Source organism: Aythya ferina (assembly GCF_964211825.1).
Source record: "Aythya ferina genome assembly, chromosome: 9".
In the NCBI taxonomy this organism is placed as follows: domain Eukaryota; kingdom Metazoa; phylum Chordata; class Aves; order Anseriformes; family Anatidae; genus Aythya; species Aythya ferina.
The window spans coordinates 7,001,441-7,018,743 of record NC_140305.1 but is presented as its reverse complement, the minus strand read 5'-3'; the positions used below and the strand labels follow the sequence as shown (position 1 = coordinate 7,018,743).

General features: G+C 43.8%; 1 protein-coding gene and 1 long non-coding RNA gene across 2 annotated transcripts in view; one reads left to right on the top strand and one right to left on the bottom strand.

The window, feature by feature from the left end:
* Positions 1-1,991: 1,991 nt before the first annotated feature.
* The window catches only part of FARSB (phenylalanyl-tRNA synthetase subunit beta), a 36,375-nt gene continuing 21,063 nt past the window's right edge, over positions 1,992-17,303 (bottom strand). Inside the window, exons 16-17 of the mRNA XM_084528839.1 lie at positions 16,128-16,280; positions 1,992-2,680 (exon numbers count right to left, since the gene is read on the bottom strand). Of these exons, the coding sequence (XP_084384965.1) occupies positions 2,529-2,680; positions 16,128-16,280 (305 nt within the window). The 3' untranslated portion in view covers positions 1,992-2,528. The remainder of the gene's footprint in view (positions 2,681-16,127; positions 16,281-17,303) is intronic.
* On the top strand, positions 2,687-12,969 carry LOC311441150. The gene is made up of 2 exons (XR_014695828.1): positions 2,687-5,760; positions 7,362-12,969. It is a non-coding gene; the product is annotated as an uncharacterized lncRNA (long non-coding RNA).

Genomic DNA, 17,303 nt, shown 5'->3' with positions numbered 1-17,303 from the left:
AGGGGAATGGCTCGCAGTTTGATAAGGCCCCCCCATACAACCCCCTCGTGATCTTCCAACACAACGCTCGCTCTGCTGGAGGCAGAGGGAGAGCTGTTGTGGTGTGAGGCATTGTAAGATACGAGGAAGAACAGAAAACCTGAGAGGACACGGTACCAGGGACCTTGGAGGGGAGTGAAGACTCCCAGGACAAAAGAAGACTAAACAAGGAAGTCATTAATAGACCTAGACACTGGAAATTTGGCAAAACCCTCTTCCTTCTGTAGTTTTGCCAGATGAAAGATATCGGAATGGGTTTATTTTCTGTAAATAAACCCATTCTTCACCTTCTTCCACCGTGGCTTTTGTTCCAAAAAGCCAATGCTTGTCCAGGCACCAACAGCCCTGAACACGGCGCTTCTGCAAAGCTTGGGTGTCGGAGCTGGAGCAGCCCTGCGGGCATCGCGGACAGCAGGGAGCAGGTTCAGTGGCCTTGAGGAGGCTTCAGACTGAACCTCGCTGCTGACTCTGCTCTTGGCGAGCAGTGCTGCTTCCCCGGCACAGAGCTGGTGTCCTGCTCGTGGAGTGCTCGGTACCGATATGAAACACTGCAAGCCGGGAGAGCTGATCCCTGAAAGCCCTGCAGCTTGAGCCCCTAGTGCCAACCTAAGCCTCACAGGACAGTAAATTGACAGGAGAATTGGGACCCCCAGAGTCAGAAAATCGTGCGTACAGAAGTATATTTAGTGCACACAAGTATGCCTGTACTCTGCTGAAATGCAAATCTGCCTTATTGTCGTCCTAATCCCCATGCATGACACACTAATAAACAGGGTTTTTTAATTCTTACCATCTGTGGCACAGATTGCTTCCCACACTGCGGGCTTGCTTGGTTACAGTTGTGTAGGCATCGGGGAGAGAGCTCCTGCACGCGGCAAGCGGGGTGATCCCTGGGAGGCTCAGGAAGGCTGCAGCGTCCTCACTCCCCACCTGCACTCGTGTCAGTTGTGCAACGCCCGTGCTCGCATTTCACGTCTGTCACGCAGGGATCGGTACAAAACCACGCTGCCATCGGAGGGGAGCCGCAGCGCTCCCAGCTGGGTCGCTGTCGGGCATTTCTCCCGATGTGTTGGCGCTCACACCCCGCAGCCTTGCCGGCTGCCCCCCACCTGCTGAGACGAGTGGCGGAGCTCCCATGGAGAAGCCCGCAGGGTTCCAGAGGCAGGGCTGTGCCGGCAGCTCCCAGAGCTGTCCTCTCGCCTTGTCCTCCCCGTTGCACCTCACCTCTTCTCCCATCCTCCAGCACCCAGAGGTCTAACCCGGCCCTGCTGTCCGGCTCCGCAGTGGAGACGAGCCACACTAAGCTGGCCTCATGCAAAGAGCTTGCTAGTGTTAGCCCGCAGCATTAGCGATGGCTCTAGGATTGCAAAGGAGCCATAGCCAGCTTCATGAGGAGCTGGGAAGGAGCCTGCTGCAGGCACTGAGCTGCCCACCCAGGCGGCTGCCTTGCGGCAACGCGGCCGCACCGAGCGCTGCCGTGTCGGGATGGAGCTCCCCAGCTCCCCGGGGAGCTGAGGCACAGCGCAGTGCCAGAGATCCACCTAGACGAAAATCCTGATCAGTGAGAGGTGTCCGTGTAACGTCATGGGCAAGGCTGCAAGAAAATGCAACTGCCCAAAGCTGCTTGGCCCCTGCTGTGCACCTGGGGGTAAGGAATCCACTGGGAGGGCTATGCAGGAGCAGCAGGGACCACGCTGGCTTGTACAAACGTCCCTCTGCCCAACAAAAGCTTTGGTATTTCTCAGCTCCTCGTGCAAAAAAGCACTGGCATATGCTCTGAAATGCATTGCTCCAATTTGGTTTGGAGCTTCAAAAACCACCAGGCTTACATCAACCATGGAAAAATTTAATTCCACCCACTCCCCTTTCTGAATTTAGAATGATAAAGGAGCAACAGTTATGTCTGGAGTAGGGAAGCAGATATTGCACACATCTTGCTTACAAAATATCTCTGGTTTTCATGAACAAGTTTATTTTCCTCCCCCAACCATTGATGAGCACATGACAACCGTACAGAATAAAAGCTCAACTCCTTAGTTCTGCTCACATTCACTCAACATTTGCTCTAATCAATTATCTTATTTCATGCAATAAGAAAAGAATGAGATTCCTGTTATGCAGCCATAATCAGTTACAGTATGAAGCTGTGTCTGTGGAACATTTCTGATTTTGAAAACTAATCATGTGCTCTGCCATTACATTTCTCTTGTAAAACACTGGGCTTTTACCCAACTTGATACTTTATTTCCCTCCCTCAAAAACATCGGTGGCACAGTCTCATCCTTGATGCCACATCCTTATGCTGCAGAAGCCTGCCTAATTGTGCTGTAAGGAACATATTTACCCATGGAGCCAGACTTGTTTTTTTTTTTTTTTTTACTTTATTGAAACTTAAAAGCATAAGCGGATGTTCCCTGCAGAGAAAGACAGAGGAGCAGAGGGTGCTGCATGTGAAAGTGGACATCTGTAGGAGGACAGAAGTCCGGTCTTCACAGGAAAGGCTCAATATTGATCTCTAGGGCAGAGCACGGCATGGTGAGCTCAAATTTGGTGATAACATCAGGGTGTAGGACTCCAAGTTTCCCAACGCTCTGACCTTTGGCAAAGATCTCAGCACAGCGACCAGGGAAGAAAGCAGAGCCTGTAAAGAAAGCGAGAGAAAAATCAATATTTCTCTGGGCCAAGGAAGTCAATAGGCATTTACCATGGAGAACAAAGCGCTCAGTATTAAACAGTTCTCTGTGCTGAGATGCTAAGAATGGGCTCTCGCTTTCTTGCATTAACAGTTGTCATGATTGATAGCGAACAAGGAAACCGTTTGAGTTAAAAATAAAATGTGAAGCCCGAAGCATGGGCATTTTTCGCACTCCAGTTGTTTTGACTCAGTTACTCCTGCAGAAGGAAGCAGTGCCCATAAGTCAAGCCAGAGGGACACTGAAATGAAGAACTTTTGCAGGCTTTAGGCACTGTTTAATACCTGAATGTTTCCCACCTTACTCTGTTTAAGGAAATAAAGTTTGCTGTCATCTAAGGGGTAAGTAGGCAAGTCACGCTTGATTACACGTCACATAATTAGAAACAAACTACATTCCTCATCTGGAGAAGGGCTTTTAAGCAGCTTCACAGACACTGTAAAACTGGGGAACAATGACCTACTCTCCTAACAGCAGCTCCGTTTGCATTTTTTGTCCCTGTTTTATCTGATAGCCCTTTGGAAGAGCGAGCCAAACCAAACCAGCAAGCTTCTAATCAAGCCACCTTTCACAGCAAGTGTGTCCACCTAGGAGCAGCAACAGCAAAAGCTGGCACTTCTGTGAGGACAAGGAGAGGCTCCACTGCCGTGCACCCAGAGAGCTCTGCCCCCCTTCCAGCTTTGACAAATGTTTTCTTCTAAGTTCTCTGCTAACCAGGTGTGTGGTACCCACACCAACACCTCCTGATGGGACCGCCCAAGTGTGCAGCTACTGGCACTGCCAGAATTCAGCACAACAGCTGTAGGCAAGTGCCAGCTGCCATTTGCTCAGATTTAGTAAGATTTTTAAATGCCTTTCCCTAGAGGAAAACTGCAGAATGTGTGTTCTGAGGTGGGAAACTCTACACAGAGGAAAAAAAATAAATCTCCCTTCTCTTTTTGTGGTTCAGCTCCAGCACGGTTCGGGTACTGCGATGCTCCAGAAGAAATCGCATTACACTAGAAAAAACGGGCTCTGTGGCCTAAGCTGAAACACAAAGCTCGTGTATATATTTTATATATATATATATATTATTTTGTTACTTCCTTCAATTATTTTAACCCTGAAAATGAGAAGAGGGCTGGATGTCACGGAAGCCAGGCATGGCGTGGGGCCGCCAGCTAGCAGACAACACGAGGCTGCTGCAGCCCCGGCTTGCTGCTGCCCTGGTAGCAAGCTGCCTCCGCTGTGGCTTCATGGCAGTGGCCTGCACAGAGAGAAGGCATTGCCAGGGAGCAGCACCAGCCCAGGACGTTTCCATGTGTTTACCAGGAGCTATGTAGAAAGGCCATAAAGGGCCAAATTAACCTCAAACCTCAGGATCGTTTTGATGGCGCTCTGCTCACTGGTGGCCAGGCCCAGAGATGCGATCACTGCCAGCTCCCCGGTGGGAGCAGCTCATGTAAGCTGTGTCTCCTGTAAGGTTTGCAGTTGTAACTTGCAGCTCCAGGAAGGCGAGCAGCAGCTGGGTCTCTTCGATGTCCAACAGGCTGCAAGCGTGAATTAACCTTGCGTGGGTACTTGGGTTTTGGCTGCCTCGTGAAGTGCAATGGCAGCAGTAAATGATCACAGGAACATGAAGCAAAGGCTGTTTTGAAGAATATTCTGAACCTGTACATTTTAAAGCGTCCCGTTGCAACCTTAGCTGTGAGCACAAACCAACTGCTTCCACTGGACATACAAAAGTGGGATTATTTAAGGCCTGAATCCTACTGACACGTGACTTTAGCCAAACAGACACTTTCTACTGCCAAGCTGCAGTGTTCAGAATGAGTGTTAAAATAAAACTTGACGAAACAAATTTAGAAAAGAAACAAACGCCGCACATACAGATCACTCTGCAGATTGCGGGTGAAAACACAGTCTAAAAATAAAGTACCCTTGTAGTTAGTGGTAAAGGCTTTTCTATTTGAGCATAAAGCTGGTATTGTACCACGGATGTGAGCAGCATACAGTGACATTCTTTTAGAAACTTGTGTGTAAGCTTATACTGGCACAGCAGCAAGAACTAAGCATATGTTAATAATGTTGGCATGGTACCCCCTGCAAAACTATGGGAAAAAAATGAAAAAAACCTTTGACAATACGGTTAATTAAAATACTGAGTCTAATTTGTCTGTTCTTTTGAGCTTGTGTGTAGCCTTGGGAAAGTTGCTTTATCTTCTCGCACATCTCGTCCCAAACATATCATGAGACTTCTCCATTTGGAAGCTTTAGATACTTGAATGGAGTCAAAAATAATACTGCACTGAATCAATCCATTGCAAAGCCAGCCACTGTCCCTGCATCTCTGTAACAATTAGATGTGTTTTTCCTCACTACGCTTCACCTCCAGCACCCAGCGGGCTAGGCAGAGCCACGGGCTTCTCGCAGAGCTCAGACAACGAGCCAGCGAAAATGAAGGAACCTGTTAAAAGCTTCAGGACCCCATCTGTCTGCCCAACACTTGGCTCTTGCACCAGAGAAACCTGAGCTGAGGAGTAGGTTTACAGATAGTTTATGAACTCTGGTTAATAATGAAACTATTACTGGGACAAGGGGCTGCACCACGGCATGCCTGGGAGGAGATCCCTGCCTCCAGCCTGCGTCCAACAGATGGGGGACCTGAAGCTCCCTCAGCCCAGGGATTGTCCCCCAGGTGCTGGATGAGGGAGGTGAGCTCGCAGCTGGGGCTGGGGGGCGGCCCGCGTGTTGCTGCCAGGCCACAACTTGGAGCAGATGTAAAGTTCAGGTTAAAAATACTGATGTTGAAAGGGAAGCACATAAAGATAAAACACAGAAGAAACATTAACAAATGTGAGCAGAAAGAGGGGAGAAAAGGAAACAGGTGTTTTGCAGGGAGGGGTGTGATTGGGGTGAAGGACCACCCAGGCCTAGAAAAGGAGAGCTGAGATAGGGCAGGGCAGGCCAGCAGCTGCAGCAGGGCCTGGCCAGTCCTTGCCACAGGACAGCGACCCACAGGAGGCATCAAAATGACCATAGAACAGAGGTAAGGATGATTTTTATTGCTTTCTGTGTTTTGTTTCTTCTTTGTAATACCAATGAAATAGCAGTGGTGTTTCAGGCTCCTAGCAAAGCTTGAGTTTGTGTTGTGGCCTGGGCCGTTGTGCCAACTCCTGGAGCAAGGCACAAACCTGAGTGAGAGGCTGTAGGAAAGGCAGGGGCTCACACTGCTCCCACGTGTGGGGAGCCAGCACAAACTGCAGCATTGTGCTGCTTGAGCGTGCCACACAGTAAGCTGAGGCCTTGCGCTCTTAAGCCCTGCTAAAGCCTTGATGGCACCAGGAACCCAGAGGGTGCCTCCTGTGAGGGGTCAGCGCAGCGACCTGCAGCTCTGAGCAGGAGCTGAACGCTGGCAGTGCCGTCTGCTGTCCTGTCTGGGTAGGGCTGTTAGGAACCAGACGGCTGTGAAAGGCAGAGGAAGGCCGAGACAGGCTCTGGCCAGCTGCTGAAGCACACCTGAAAGCACGGTCATCGGTGTGTGTGCTGCTGCAGAGCATCCAGTCTGCTCTTGTGGAGCTGCTTGCTTGTGCTACCAAGCATGCTGAGTCAAAATTCACTTAAAAATTGCAATTTACTATCCCAACCGCATTAAGGACAACAAGCTCCTCGCTCTTTGGATACAATCCTTTCTGCTCTGCACACAAATAGTCCTTCACAAACTTCACCTTGGAACCCAGCCAGGGATGGGATTGTCCTTGCTGACAGAGCCTTACACAATGGCAGAGGAAACCAGAAGGTTTAGCAGTGGAAATCCACCTATTAATATGTCAACATTATAATTGCTGGTTGCAAGAAGGGGTGGGGTGAAACACAATATGCATTCCTAAAGGAGAGATGCCAAAGCCAGTCATGTTTTATGCTGATATCCTACACACAAGTGAAAGACAAAAGCTACTTCTCGTGGCTGCGAGTAAGAATTGAATTTCCAGTGTTCAGTGATGTAGAAGTAATGCCTTTAATTAAAGCTTCTGTAGCACGTCCTCAAAAATCTGTAATTGCCTTTCTGTATTCAGGCAACGGGGCCACTTTGATTGCTTTGGGGTAATTCTTTGGCCAGTAATCCAATAGAGCATGTAGTCTTTAGCACGTTTTCTGGCTAATTGACCCTCAAAAAGCTCCCAGTTCCCTGCACTCTTTGTTGTCAAACACCTTGCACAGTTTCTTTTCTCTGCTTTACTCTCCCTCCTTTTCAAAAAGAAATTGATTAAAGTAGTATTATAGGCCTACAGTTGCACTAAGCCTTCAAACCTACTTGTTTGTTCCTATAATTTGAAGGAACATCGGAAGCTGAAGCTTAAGAAGGTAATAGAGAGGAGCTCATGGGGCCTCTAAAGTCTTTCATCTTAATTCCCCCTGCCCTTAGTGAAAGGGCAGCTGGTGTGCCTGGCTCGCTCTGACTCACCTGCCCAAGTATTTTACCTGTGCTACATTGTATGGAATTTAGTTTTGAGGTTAGTGGTGGTTTTTCTTTCTAGGATCAGGTTCTTCGTGCTTTTGGCTAATTCCTTCTTTAGGTAGACGCATTCAAGTACAAACTCACAGTATGCCATCAGACCAGACAGTACTTTATTTTTTTTTTTTTAATAGGCAACTATCTTCTCTTGTGCATGTGTGCAGCGCAGTCAGGTTACCAAAACCTCATGCAAAAAGCTCCCAAACTGCAGCAACCTCAAAATCACATCTTGTCATGGGACTATCTACCTTAAGCTACTTCTTAAAAATCAGAGACCTCAACTCTTGTGAGACTTCTGGAACACTGTAAGGCTATTTCTCCTTTCAGTGAGAAGCAGACTTGATAGTATTTAAGACTCTTTAGAGATCAATGATACTGTTCTGCAAATACAGACTTAGAACATAAGTCTTTGAAGTCCTGTCCTCTATTCTGATTTGTCTGAAATTAAAAATCACAAAGAAAAAACCCTCCTCTTGTAAATATTTCTGTGATTGGCTGCTAAATGTTAGTTACTTCTACAATGCCTGCAATAACTTCTAACTGTGAGGAGTGAGGAGTAATTGCAGTACTGCTGGAGCCTGGAGCCAGCTGTTACAGTCATGTTCAGAAAGAGCTGCACTGAAACTGGGGATGGCAGAGGTAGCAGCCTGGTCCCCTCATCTGCCTTGAGAACAGAGAGCAATGCAGGCATCTAGGCTCTAACTTCATTTTTCATTCTTGCTGTGGCAGAGGATGTGTTGGGTGTTAGTGGATGTCCAGAGGCTGTCAAGAACGTAACAGGTTCAGAGCTCCTCTGAATTCTTCTGTTGTTCTCTGGATTACAGCCCTGTCAGAGCCAGTTACAATTAGGTGGGTAACAGCAGCGTGTCCCTGCCTGTCCTCATGGAAGGCAACGTGGATGGGTGCTGAGGAAAGCAGACATCCTGGGTCACTGATCCGGGTAAGAGGATATCACACAGTCAGTGATGAAGTATCATTGTGGCTACTTACACAATATTTACAGAAAAAGTGAGTAGAAAACCTAGAAAGAATTTTATCATTCATTTATTTTTCTATAAATCAATATTTGTGTACCAAGCCCAATAAATTTGCATTTGTGTGGCAGTTGCAAGAAATAGCACTTCTTTGCTGGACTGGAGCTGCACTGTGGAGATACCATTACATAGCTCATCTTCAGTTTTAGGCCAGTTCTGAAATCCAGCTTTATCTGAAATGTTGGTTTGTCCTGCCTAAAAGTCCCAAACCCAAGCTGGTATCATGTCACAGCTAACTTTTTGTTCTGTCTACGTTAGTATGTGGCAGCTCGCATGATGTTGGTGCGTCCCATGCCCTGGATCAAGCTGTGCTCCCCTCCCAGTATGACCTGACAGCACTTGCTGAGACAGACAGCAGCCACCTGACGGTATGCTTTTATGGCCACCACATCGCATGCTGTTCAGAGAACGACTTAAACTTCCATGAAATGGTGGATAATTAAGATATGAATCTCAGCAGATGCTGGAGCTGTTGGTCAGTGTTAGCGACTGAGCCTTTTTTGTAGACCAGAGCCCTCTGGTCAGAGCACATGGCTGTGCCCCTAGGAGCAGAGCTGCTTTAGCCAGCCCAGGACCAGAAGCAAGGCTGCGAATGCAATCAACGTGGCTATTTGCTTCTGGACCCAAACAAGGGCAGTCTTTGCCTAGGCTGAGTCTGCACCAGCTCAGTGTGTCTTTGGTATCTACCGACTTCTAATTTGTGCAGAACAAGTGAAGGGAGAGTCAAGTCCTCTACCAGAGGCATGAGACTCACTGATCTCAATATCCTGCATCTACACTGATGTAGAAATTTGAGACAACAATCTTACAAACTCACGTTTAGAGTTTTGTTGCATATCTGTGAGAAAATGTACGTCATCCTAAATCTGAAGCGCTGTCACTGCCTCTGTACTGCAGTTCAAAAATCAAACCAGAGAACTGCTGAGCTACAGCGTCACAGCAATTTCAAGACATGCCAGCACACCACTGGGCCTCCACGTAGGGCCCTGATGAGAAGAGGTGCAGAAGTCAGCCGACGTTGTGTTGTTATCAGCCACCCTGCTTTGGGCTGATGCCGCCCTAAACACTGCTTTCGTAACCGCCAGCCAGCAGCATTTCCCCGCATCTTTATTAGAACAGATGTGTATGTGGGAAGAGGTTTTCACTGGATCATAAAAGCCCTTCACTTCAAAAACAAAACTAAATAATTAAAAAAAAAAAAAAAAGCTGCCCCCCCCAGCTCAAAGCTATGACACTGAGCATAAATAAAACCAGAATTATTTTGAAAGCCCAACATACTGCGGTGATTACTATGGCTCCAAATTTAATGAGACCCCCAGTCACAGCATTACTGGTGTAGTGAAGATGAACTCAGAGGAACACGTAGCCGGCCTCGAGCTGGAGCAGGGCGATGCTGTGCCAGGGCAGCCGGCGCTGCCCCTGCCCGCTGAGCAAGGTCTGCAATTTGCTGCTATTTCTGCTTACCGGCCTGGATGAATCATCTCTCACACAGAGGGCTTTGCAACTGCTACGCTGAAAACAGTTTCTGATGAAGAAATAGTTTTCTATTTCAAAACGTAAGGAGACAGTATTAAAAAAAGGCCAATGACCTAATTCTGCGTTATGTAATAAAAGTTGTGCCAGACTTCAAAAATTCTTGATGCAAGGAAAATTTTTATCTTAGACTCGCTGTGATGTGTGATTAAAAAAAGATAGTTGCCTTTGGGGGCAAAAAACTAATATAGCTCTGAAAAGGCCTCCCCAGTAAAGGCACAGCAGAAGAGCAAAGACAAACTGCTAGGGAGGAGAAACCAACGTCTGGGCTCAAACACAAAGGCCAGTGTTTCAGATGGCTCTGTGAGGTGACAAACTGGCAGAATTAGAGGCTAAGCATCTTGAGAAGCACTGCTGCTGTCTGGAGCATCCCTGATCTGTCAGAACAAAAGGCAATGAGAATGAAGAATTGTAACCTTTATTGGTCAGTACTTGAAAGAAGAGGATGGTACAAGAACATCATTTGTCTCCTCGCAAGCTGACTTGACACCCTTCCCCAAAATATTTCTGTAATTTCCATGGATTTTTTTCCCTCCCACTATTGTACCACAGGAAACATAGCTCTGTGTGAGGCAATTTGAAGGTGTTTGCCATCTGAAATCATCTTCTGAATTTGAGAAACAAGTATTTTCTTTGTTCTTACTCAACATTTCATACGCGGGGAAAAACCATCTGTCAAACATGGCTTGGTACTGAAAGTTTAAAAGACAGGAGTCTAACCTCTTGTTGTCCCATGCTGTGCTGAAAGAACATACTTTTCTTCTACCCGATCATCTTTTTTTGTTTTGTTTTGGGATAAGCTTTGTGCAAACATTATAGGGTGTCATGAAGGCCCATTCAGGAACTTCCAGTAGAGGAACCGAAATGACCATAGGAATAGAAAAAATCCTTCCTCAAATTTACATTTGGTAACCTCTATTTTTTTCTCTATGATAGAGAATTATGTAACACAGAGCTGATGCAATGAGACTTACTTCCAGAAACTAACCATGGGTTTTGCCACAAACTGTTTCAGCGTTGCTTGCCAAAACTGCTTCACTGCCACTAGCAAGGCACCTCTGAGACGTCCAGTGACACAGCGTCCTGTCAGATCTTGACAGATTGCATTTATCTGTAGAAACTCCAGACACTGCAGACTCCTGACTTGGCTAATTAAATAAAATAAGCAACTCTCTCCTGTTCTGCATCTTTGCCAGGTACCTCCTTGGGTGTTAAGTCAATTACACTCAAATTTGAAGTATCAAAGCTGGTGTGGGAAGATGCTTGATAGGACCTGGCTTACCTTTGTAGGGATTTAGTTCCTATAAACTGGAAGTAGTGTATTTACAGGAAGGAAATAAAGTGCAGAGATAATACGTAATTAAAAGGACATAAAGTGAACAGCCACACCCAATCCATTAGATAATTTAACTGCAGCTGTTAGAACTGTAATTTTTCATATAACTAAGCTCTATTGATGCTGCAGGGAAAATTGCTCAAGAGCAAGTGTGAGAAACTAATTGGAAAGTCATAAGGTCTGGAAGTAGGAAAGCCAAGAGAACTAGTGACAAACAGCTAATTTTGCAAGATGCTTTATAGTTAAGCTATTGTAACGCCCAGTGGTAGAATTCCTAAAAATCTTTGCAGAATTAGGGTAATATGTTTAAAAGTAGTGAAACGAATCAGATAAAAACAAACACAAAAAAACCTGTCCCCACCTCTTAGTCCCGTTAAAGCACAAGCTGACTGTAAGGAAAAAAATCTAAACAGGAGCACACGTTTCCTTTATTTATCTATGAGTAAACGCACAATCATTGACACTCACGAAATGATGCAATGCTTGCCAAGACAGGAAACTGAAAAGCCAGGATTGCTACTGACAGCAATCAAGCTTGAATTCATTAAACTAGAACAGGTATTAATAACGCCAAGTTCAACACGGGTACTAAATCTCCATGTGTTACAATCTCCTAATCTAAACTGATCACCAGAGAGAGATGCAGGGGCTCAATTCTGTACACGGAACTCAGAATTAGTCCTGGACTTCCCTCCTCTTGTCTCGTGAATTGAGATTAACTTTGAACAGAGATTTAGGCTGTGATTTTTTGTGTAATTATTATTATAAATGTTTATTTATGTCCTTAGTTATGGAGATAACTATTACACCTCTAATTTCACAGCTAAGCCTTATTAAATGAGAAGCTATTGCTATGATTTACTGTGGAATTAAAATTTTCTACACTTTACCACACCTTTTGTTTAATTAAGGGCAGTAAAAAGAAAGGAATCTTTTTTCAAGACAACTGTCAATTACTAAAGCAAATGAGGCTTAGTAGGCATGTAAGTATGCATTTATTAAGCGTGCATTTATGTTGAATGCAAACTGGCTGACTTCCCAACCTTACTAAACTGCCGATTACCCTAAAAGAATGAATGGCATAAACATTAAAAAACAAACAAACACACAATATATATGTATATAAGATTTCAGCTGAAATTTATGAGCCAAAAATGTACCAAAAAAGTAGCTGATGTCATAAGCTCATGCTATTCACAGATTGTTTTCCCATGAACACTATTGTTTCATCACATATCAATAGTCAGGGAAGGCAGTGGGACGCAGGGAAGCAGTCCTGATTCACAGATTTACCACTAACATTTTCTGTGAACATGTCGAGTTGCTTTACTTTCATAAAATATGGGTATTCTCCCTTCTTAAACAATTTGGGCCTAATTCATTTACATTTGCAAGGTAAAGAGACACTCAGAAGGTACTGCAAAAATAGGGCTTCTTTCCTTAAATCAGGGACGGTCATTCAAATATTTTAAGGTGAGGGAGGGTAATTGTACCTTATACCTCACACCACACCCTTGAAGACTGCGATAGAGAATCCACATGTGGATTCTCTATAGTAAATAGTAAATTAGTATTTACTATGCATAAACTCTTTTTTAGCCTAAGTAGAACTTCACTGTGGACGCAAATCCCATGAGTAACATTGCCTTTTGTGATCCCAGTCCTGATTTCTGGAAGAGAACAGTTATCTAGGACAGAGGATGACCAAAATGTGGCACAAAATGTACCTGTTTCTGCAGAAATTAAAACTTGAAATTAAGAATACCTTCCAGAATAGTTATCAGAATGCCACCAGTTTTCACTTCAAGGGAGGTGAAACCAATTAAAGTCATGTTTTTTATATATATATATAAAAAAGACAATTCCATGACATAGGATTACCTAACATTTGTTGGCTCCTTCTATTTGTAGTTTTTTTCTTTGAAAAATGTTTTGATCTTATTTTGTTTACTTCCTAGTCATACACATTCATAGTGACCTGTACATTTTATTAATGATATGGAACTGGCTAAAATTTTGAGTTTTTTTTATGCAAAAAAGGTATGCTCCATAATACACAGATTTGAGGAGTGATGCAGTATTTGTATTCATCCGTTTGGCTTTTCTAAAACATACCCAAAATGCTTCTAGGCCAGTAATTGTAGGGTTCAGCAAGTCTACTCTGTATTTTATATCAATGGGTAGCATTTCAGAGTTCTGTCTTTGAAATTTTATAGTTTTCTATATACAGTGGTAATAAGGAAAGAAGTATCCCCAGTAACTCTGAGAACAGTACTGAGTACCAAATGTATACTGAAATCCCTGCAATCAGCCACTCAACACCCTCCCTTCCTCAAGGCTGCCCTAAACACTTCATTTATTACCTAGCTCAGATTACACCGAAGAGTAGTGCAAAGGCCAGGGGACCGTCACAATTTCACCCATATTTTCTAGCATCTGTACTCTTTTCCACAGGTGTTGCTATAAAGGCAAAAAGGCTCTGACCTTAAGGTCAAATCACAGGGTGCTTAGGTGTTGGTAGACAGCAGGGGCTTAAGTGACCATGATTTGCACATATGGATCAAAGAAGAATATAGCAGAGGCATTTCGTTTTTTCAAAGTGTATTTGGGAAAGAGGCAAGTATGCGCCCAATACATCTCTCTTCTATCTATTCTTTGTTGCTTACTCAAACATTTTTCCCAGAATTGTTTTCCAGTAATCACTGGAGCCATTTTAATCAGTCACACGAGGAATAAAGCTGGACTAAAGCCCTACCTTCACACTGTGTTGCAAACTAGTCTCAAGTTTTGCTTAAGATCACATACAGAAACGTACCTGGAATCTTTCTAAATCAGAATCCGTGTTGTAGGATAAAGCCATTTCTCAGTGTATAAACATTAATTTGGCACAGGCAATAAAAAAGCATGCTCCATAAGGATGCATCTAAAAATCCATGCCATGTGTAATGTCCTGATTTAAAACCTGAAGTAACTCGTACTGCTCTCTTTCTGAATTATTTCAGTATGCTGCAGTCTCTTAAGATGTTATAGGATATCTTTCTGCCTTCCTCCTCCCCCTGACTCTGCAATTGACCTTACTCCATCATCTGCTGCTATTTTCTCTCACGCACGCTTAACTCAGAGATCGCAAAGCGAGTTGAGAACAAACAAACCCCTCTAAACTACTTTGACTTCCAGCCATCTCTGCAGTCAAGGTCTTTTAAGTTGGTGCAGTGACACTGCATTCCCTTTGGCACCAGAGTATCAGCCATCTGCATTGTTACTGAGGTTAAATTCCAATGTCAGGAGAACTGCAAGGATCTACATGCCATCCCAGGGGAATTTCTGAATCGCTAGTGAAACAGAAGGTAGTAGGCACTTTTGTCTACAGCCAAAAGCCACAAACTGCTCATAATATATTGCATATGACAAGGCATAATCCATCCTTTACACTAAATGCATTGTGTAGTAACATCATGGGAATGCAGGGATTTTGAAAGGCTATTGCAAGTCCACAGCATCAGGAATACTAAACAGTACTAGGATCTAGAAATAACTTCTTCATTGTGTTAGGACTATTCTTTGAGATCTTTTTCCCAGTTGCTTAAGTCAGTCATACGTTATTGAAGTGCTATAATACAGAATATAAAACATTTGTTAAGTATTTTTACTACAGCAAACTCGATATGTCTATTCAAAACAAGTTACAGAGGGGTTTTGAGAGAGGATCTGACAGTTAGGTTTGGCTGTCACTTCAATGGCAGCTGTGTACCCAGCTCCTTAAGGCTCTTCTAAATGCCCCAAATAACATTTGCTGTTACCTGTTCTGTACTTGGCAGAATTAGAACAAAACGCACAATTGTTTAAAGAGCCCTCTGGTCAACCTGAAAATCATAACGATTTTAATTAGGAAAATCTTTGAAAGTCTGCCTAAATAGTACTCAACAAACTACTTTGTGCAAAAAAAATGGGAGAGGGGCAGGGAATCAATGTATTACAATCGTGCATTAAAGATGTGCCAGGAGACCCCTTGGTTGAAGTGTTATGCTCGGCATTTCTGGCAGCACGCTGTGAAACAAAGCATCTACCAACTCTGCGTTACAGTTTTACAAATAGGCAAGCCCATCAGGCTTTTGGGGATCCTGTAAGTGCAGAAAAAGGGCACTTCTTCAAGCTGAGCCAGTTCATGTCATTACTGTACACGTATCCATGCACCGGTGCTCAGAGAGGAGTTATAATTGCAAGCTGCCATCCCTGCAGTCTTGTTTTTCTGTAGTGTAATTATTACACTGCTATTTTAGTTAACAGAACAGATTAGCTGCTGGTGCTTGTTCCCCTGCATCAACCTCATTACTCCTTCAATAAAGCAATATGGTCAGCTTGCTTTCTTTATCTCTTGCACGCATATGCACGTACATGCACAGAAGAGTCTTTGCACTTAAGGATGTTATTTTTAATTCATGGGCAGCTTACTCTGTATGGAGAATGAAGAGGCCTGTTAAACAACTGCTTGTCTAAGCAGTCTCAAAGACAGCAAGCAGGTCTTTGAATAAAAGATGTACATCTTCACATGAATATAGAAATGCAAGTTGCACATATAAATAAAGGGTATAGATAAAGCTATAAACTCAAAGGTCAGGCGTAAGAAGCTTTCTTTTCCAGGCACTGTTACCCAAAGAGAATATAGTGGTTATCTGGCATATACATTAATTCAGTGAATTCCTACTTACCTTATCATTGGATTAATGCACTGTAAACACTCTGAAGCTTATGGCATGCACTTTACTATGAGTCTCCTCCTTTCCTTAAAAAGCTGTCAACTTGTAGTTTATATAAAGAACAGCTTGCAGAAAAACACTAAGCCAGTTTTACAACCAGCGAATGCAGTCGATGCCCTTTCATTTATACCGTGGTGTGGTAGCGTACAATAAAAATCTTTGTGCCTACTGCTGACAAGGGGAAGTTCGCCTCACGTTGTAGGGGAACACCTGAGCTCACAGATATAGTGTATTCCTTACCTTCAGTTGCCTTGATCACATAGCCATTCTCCTCGCTTGGTGGTACTTCCAGAAGTTGCATGACCCTGTCCAGCAAACCATGGATAATCTCAAACCCAGGGCTCTTGTTGTAATAAACAGCACATAAATGCCTGTAGTTTCTTGCACCTACATCTGAAGAAGGAGGAAGTGATTACGTTATCCAGGAAACCTTGCCTTTTTCATCTGTTTTCTTCTGCTACTGCCTGAAGTAGCTGAAAGGAGAAATAAGAACACAAACCGGCCTCTCTGATGCACCTATCTAAGGAAATAAGGGCATTTCTTTAGCCTACTAGCTCTCACACTCAGAAATGTGGATTTCAAGTGTCCCATGTCTTGGGCAGGAAATAGGGCTGTTAAATACAAGCATCTCTACACAATGGCAAGTACCAGGCATATAGTTAAGTGCTAAAGAAATTCAAAACAGACAAGTTTTCTTACTGAGTTTTTGCATTTTGCCTAGTGGTGTTGCTGGGAAAACTAGATATTGATAAAACTCAGTTGTAGAATAATTACCTATATAAAACAATTGGCCTAATAATGTTAACAAGGTAATCTATGGCAAGATCTAAATTCACACAGGTTTCTAAATTGCAACTGTTGTTTTTCATCATCATCTTGGACATTCCCGAAACCAAGTGACTATGTGCTACTTCCTATGAACTTGAGACTGTGATACAACTGTGTCCCACTTTGGACAGTTCCTTAATTCAAAACCCTACTTTCTCCCTACTGTAGATTTTCTTACCTTACTCATTTCATCAAAAAATATGTATTTTTACACTTTCAAATTGAATATGTAGCTGTATGTTCCTATACTTGTACCTTCAGGCTATACTGTTGCTATATATACACCATCTAGGACTACTGTGGTCTATTTAGAAGCTTTGAAGCTTTACCCATTGCAGACTTCAGGGTTTTTAGTTTTTTTGAAATAAATGATCTAGGAACAGAGTGACAAGCTGATGGTCACAGCTGCCAATTCTGCTGTGGTGAAATTCAAAATACTGATTGATGTAGTGAATTCATTTTTTGCCTTCGGGTCTTTGACTTCTTAAAGTTGAACAGCAAGTGCGTGTTCAACAAAGTTGGTGTAACAAGGGAAAAACTTGTTCAAAGCAGGGGAGGAACTATCTACATAACTATCTTCCTCTGGAA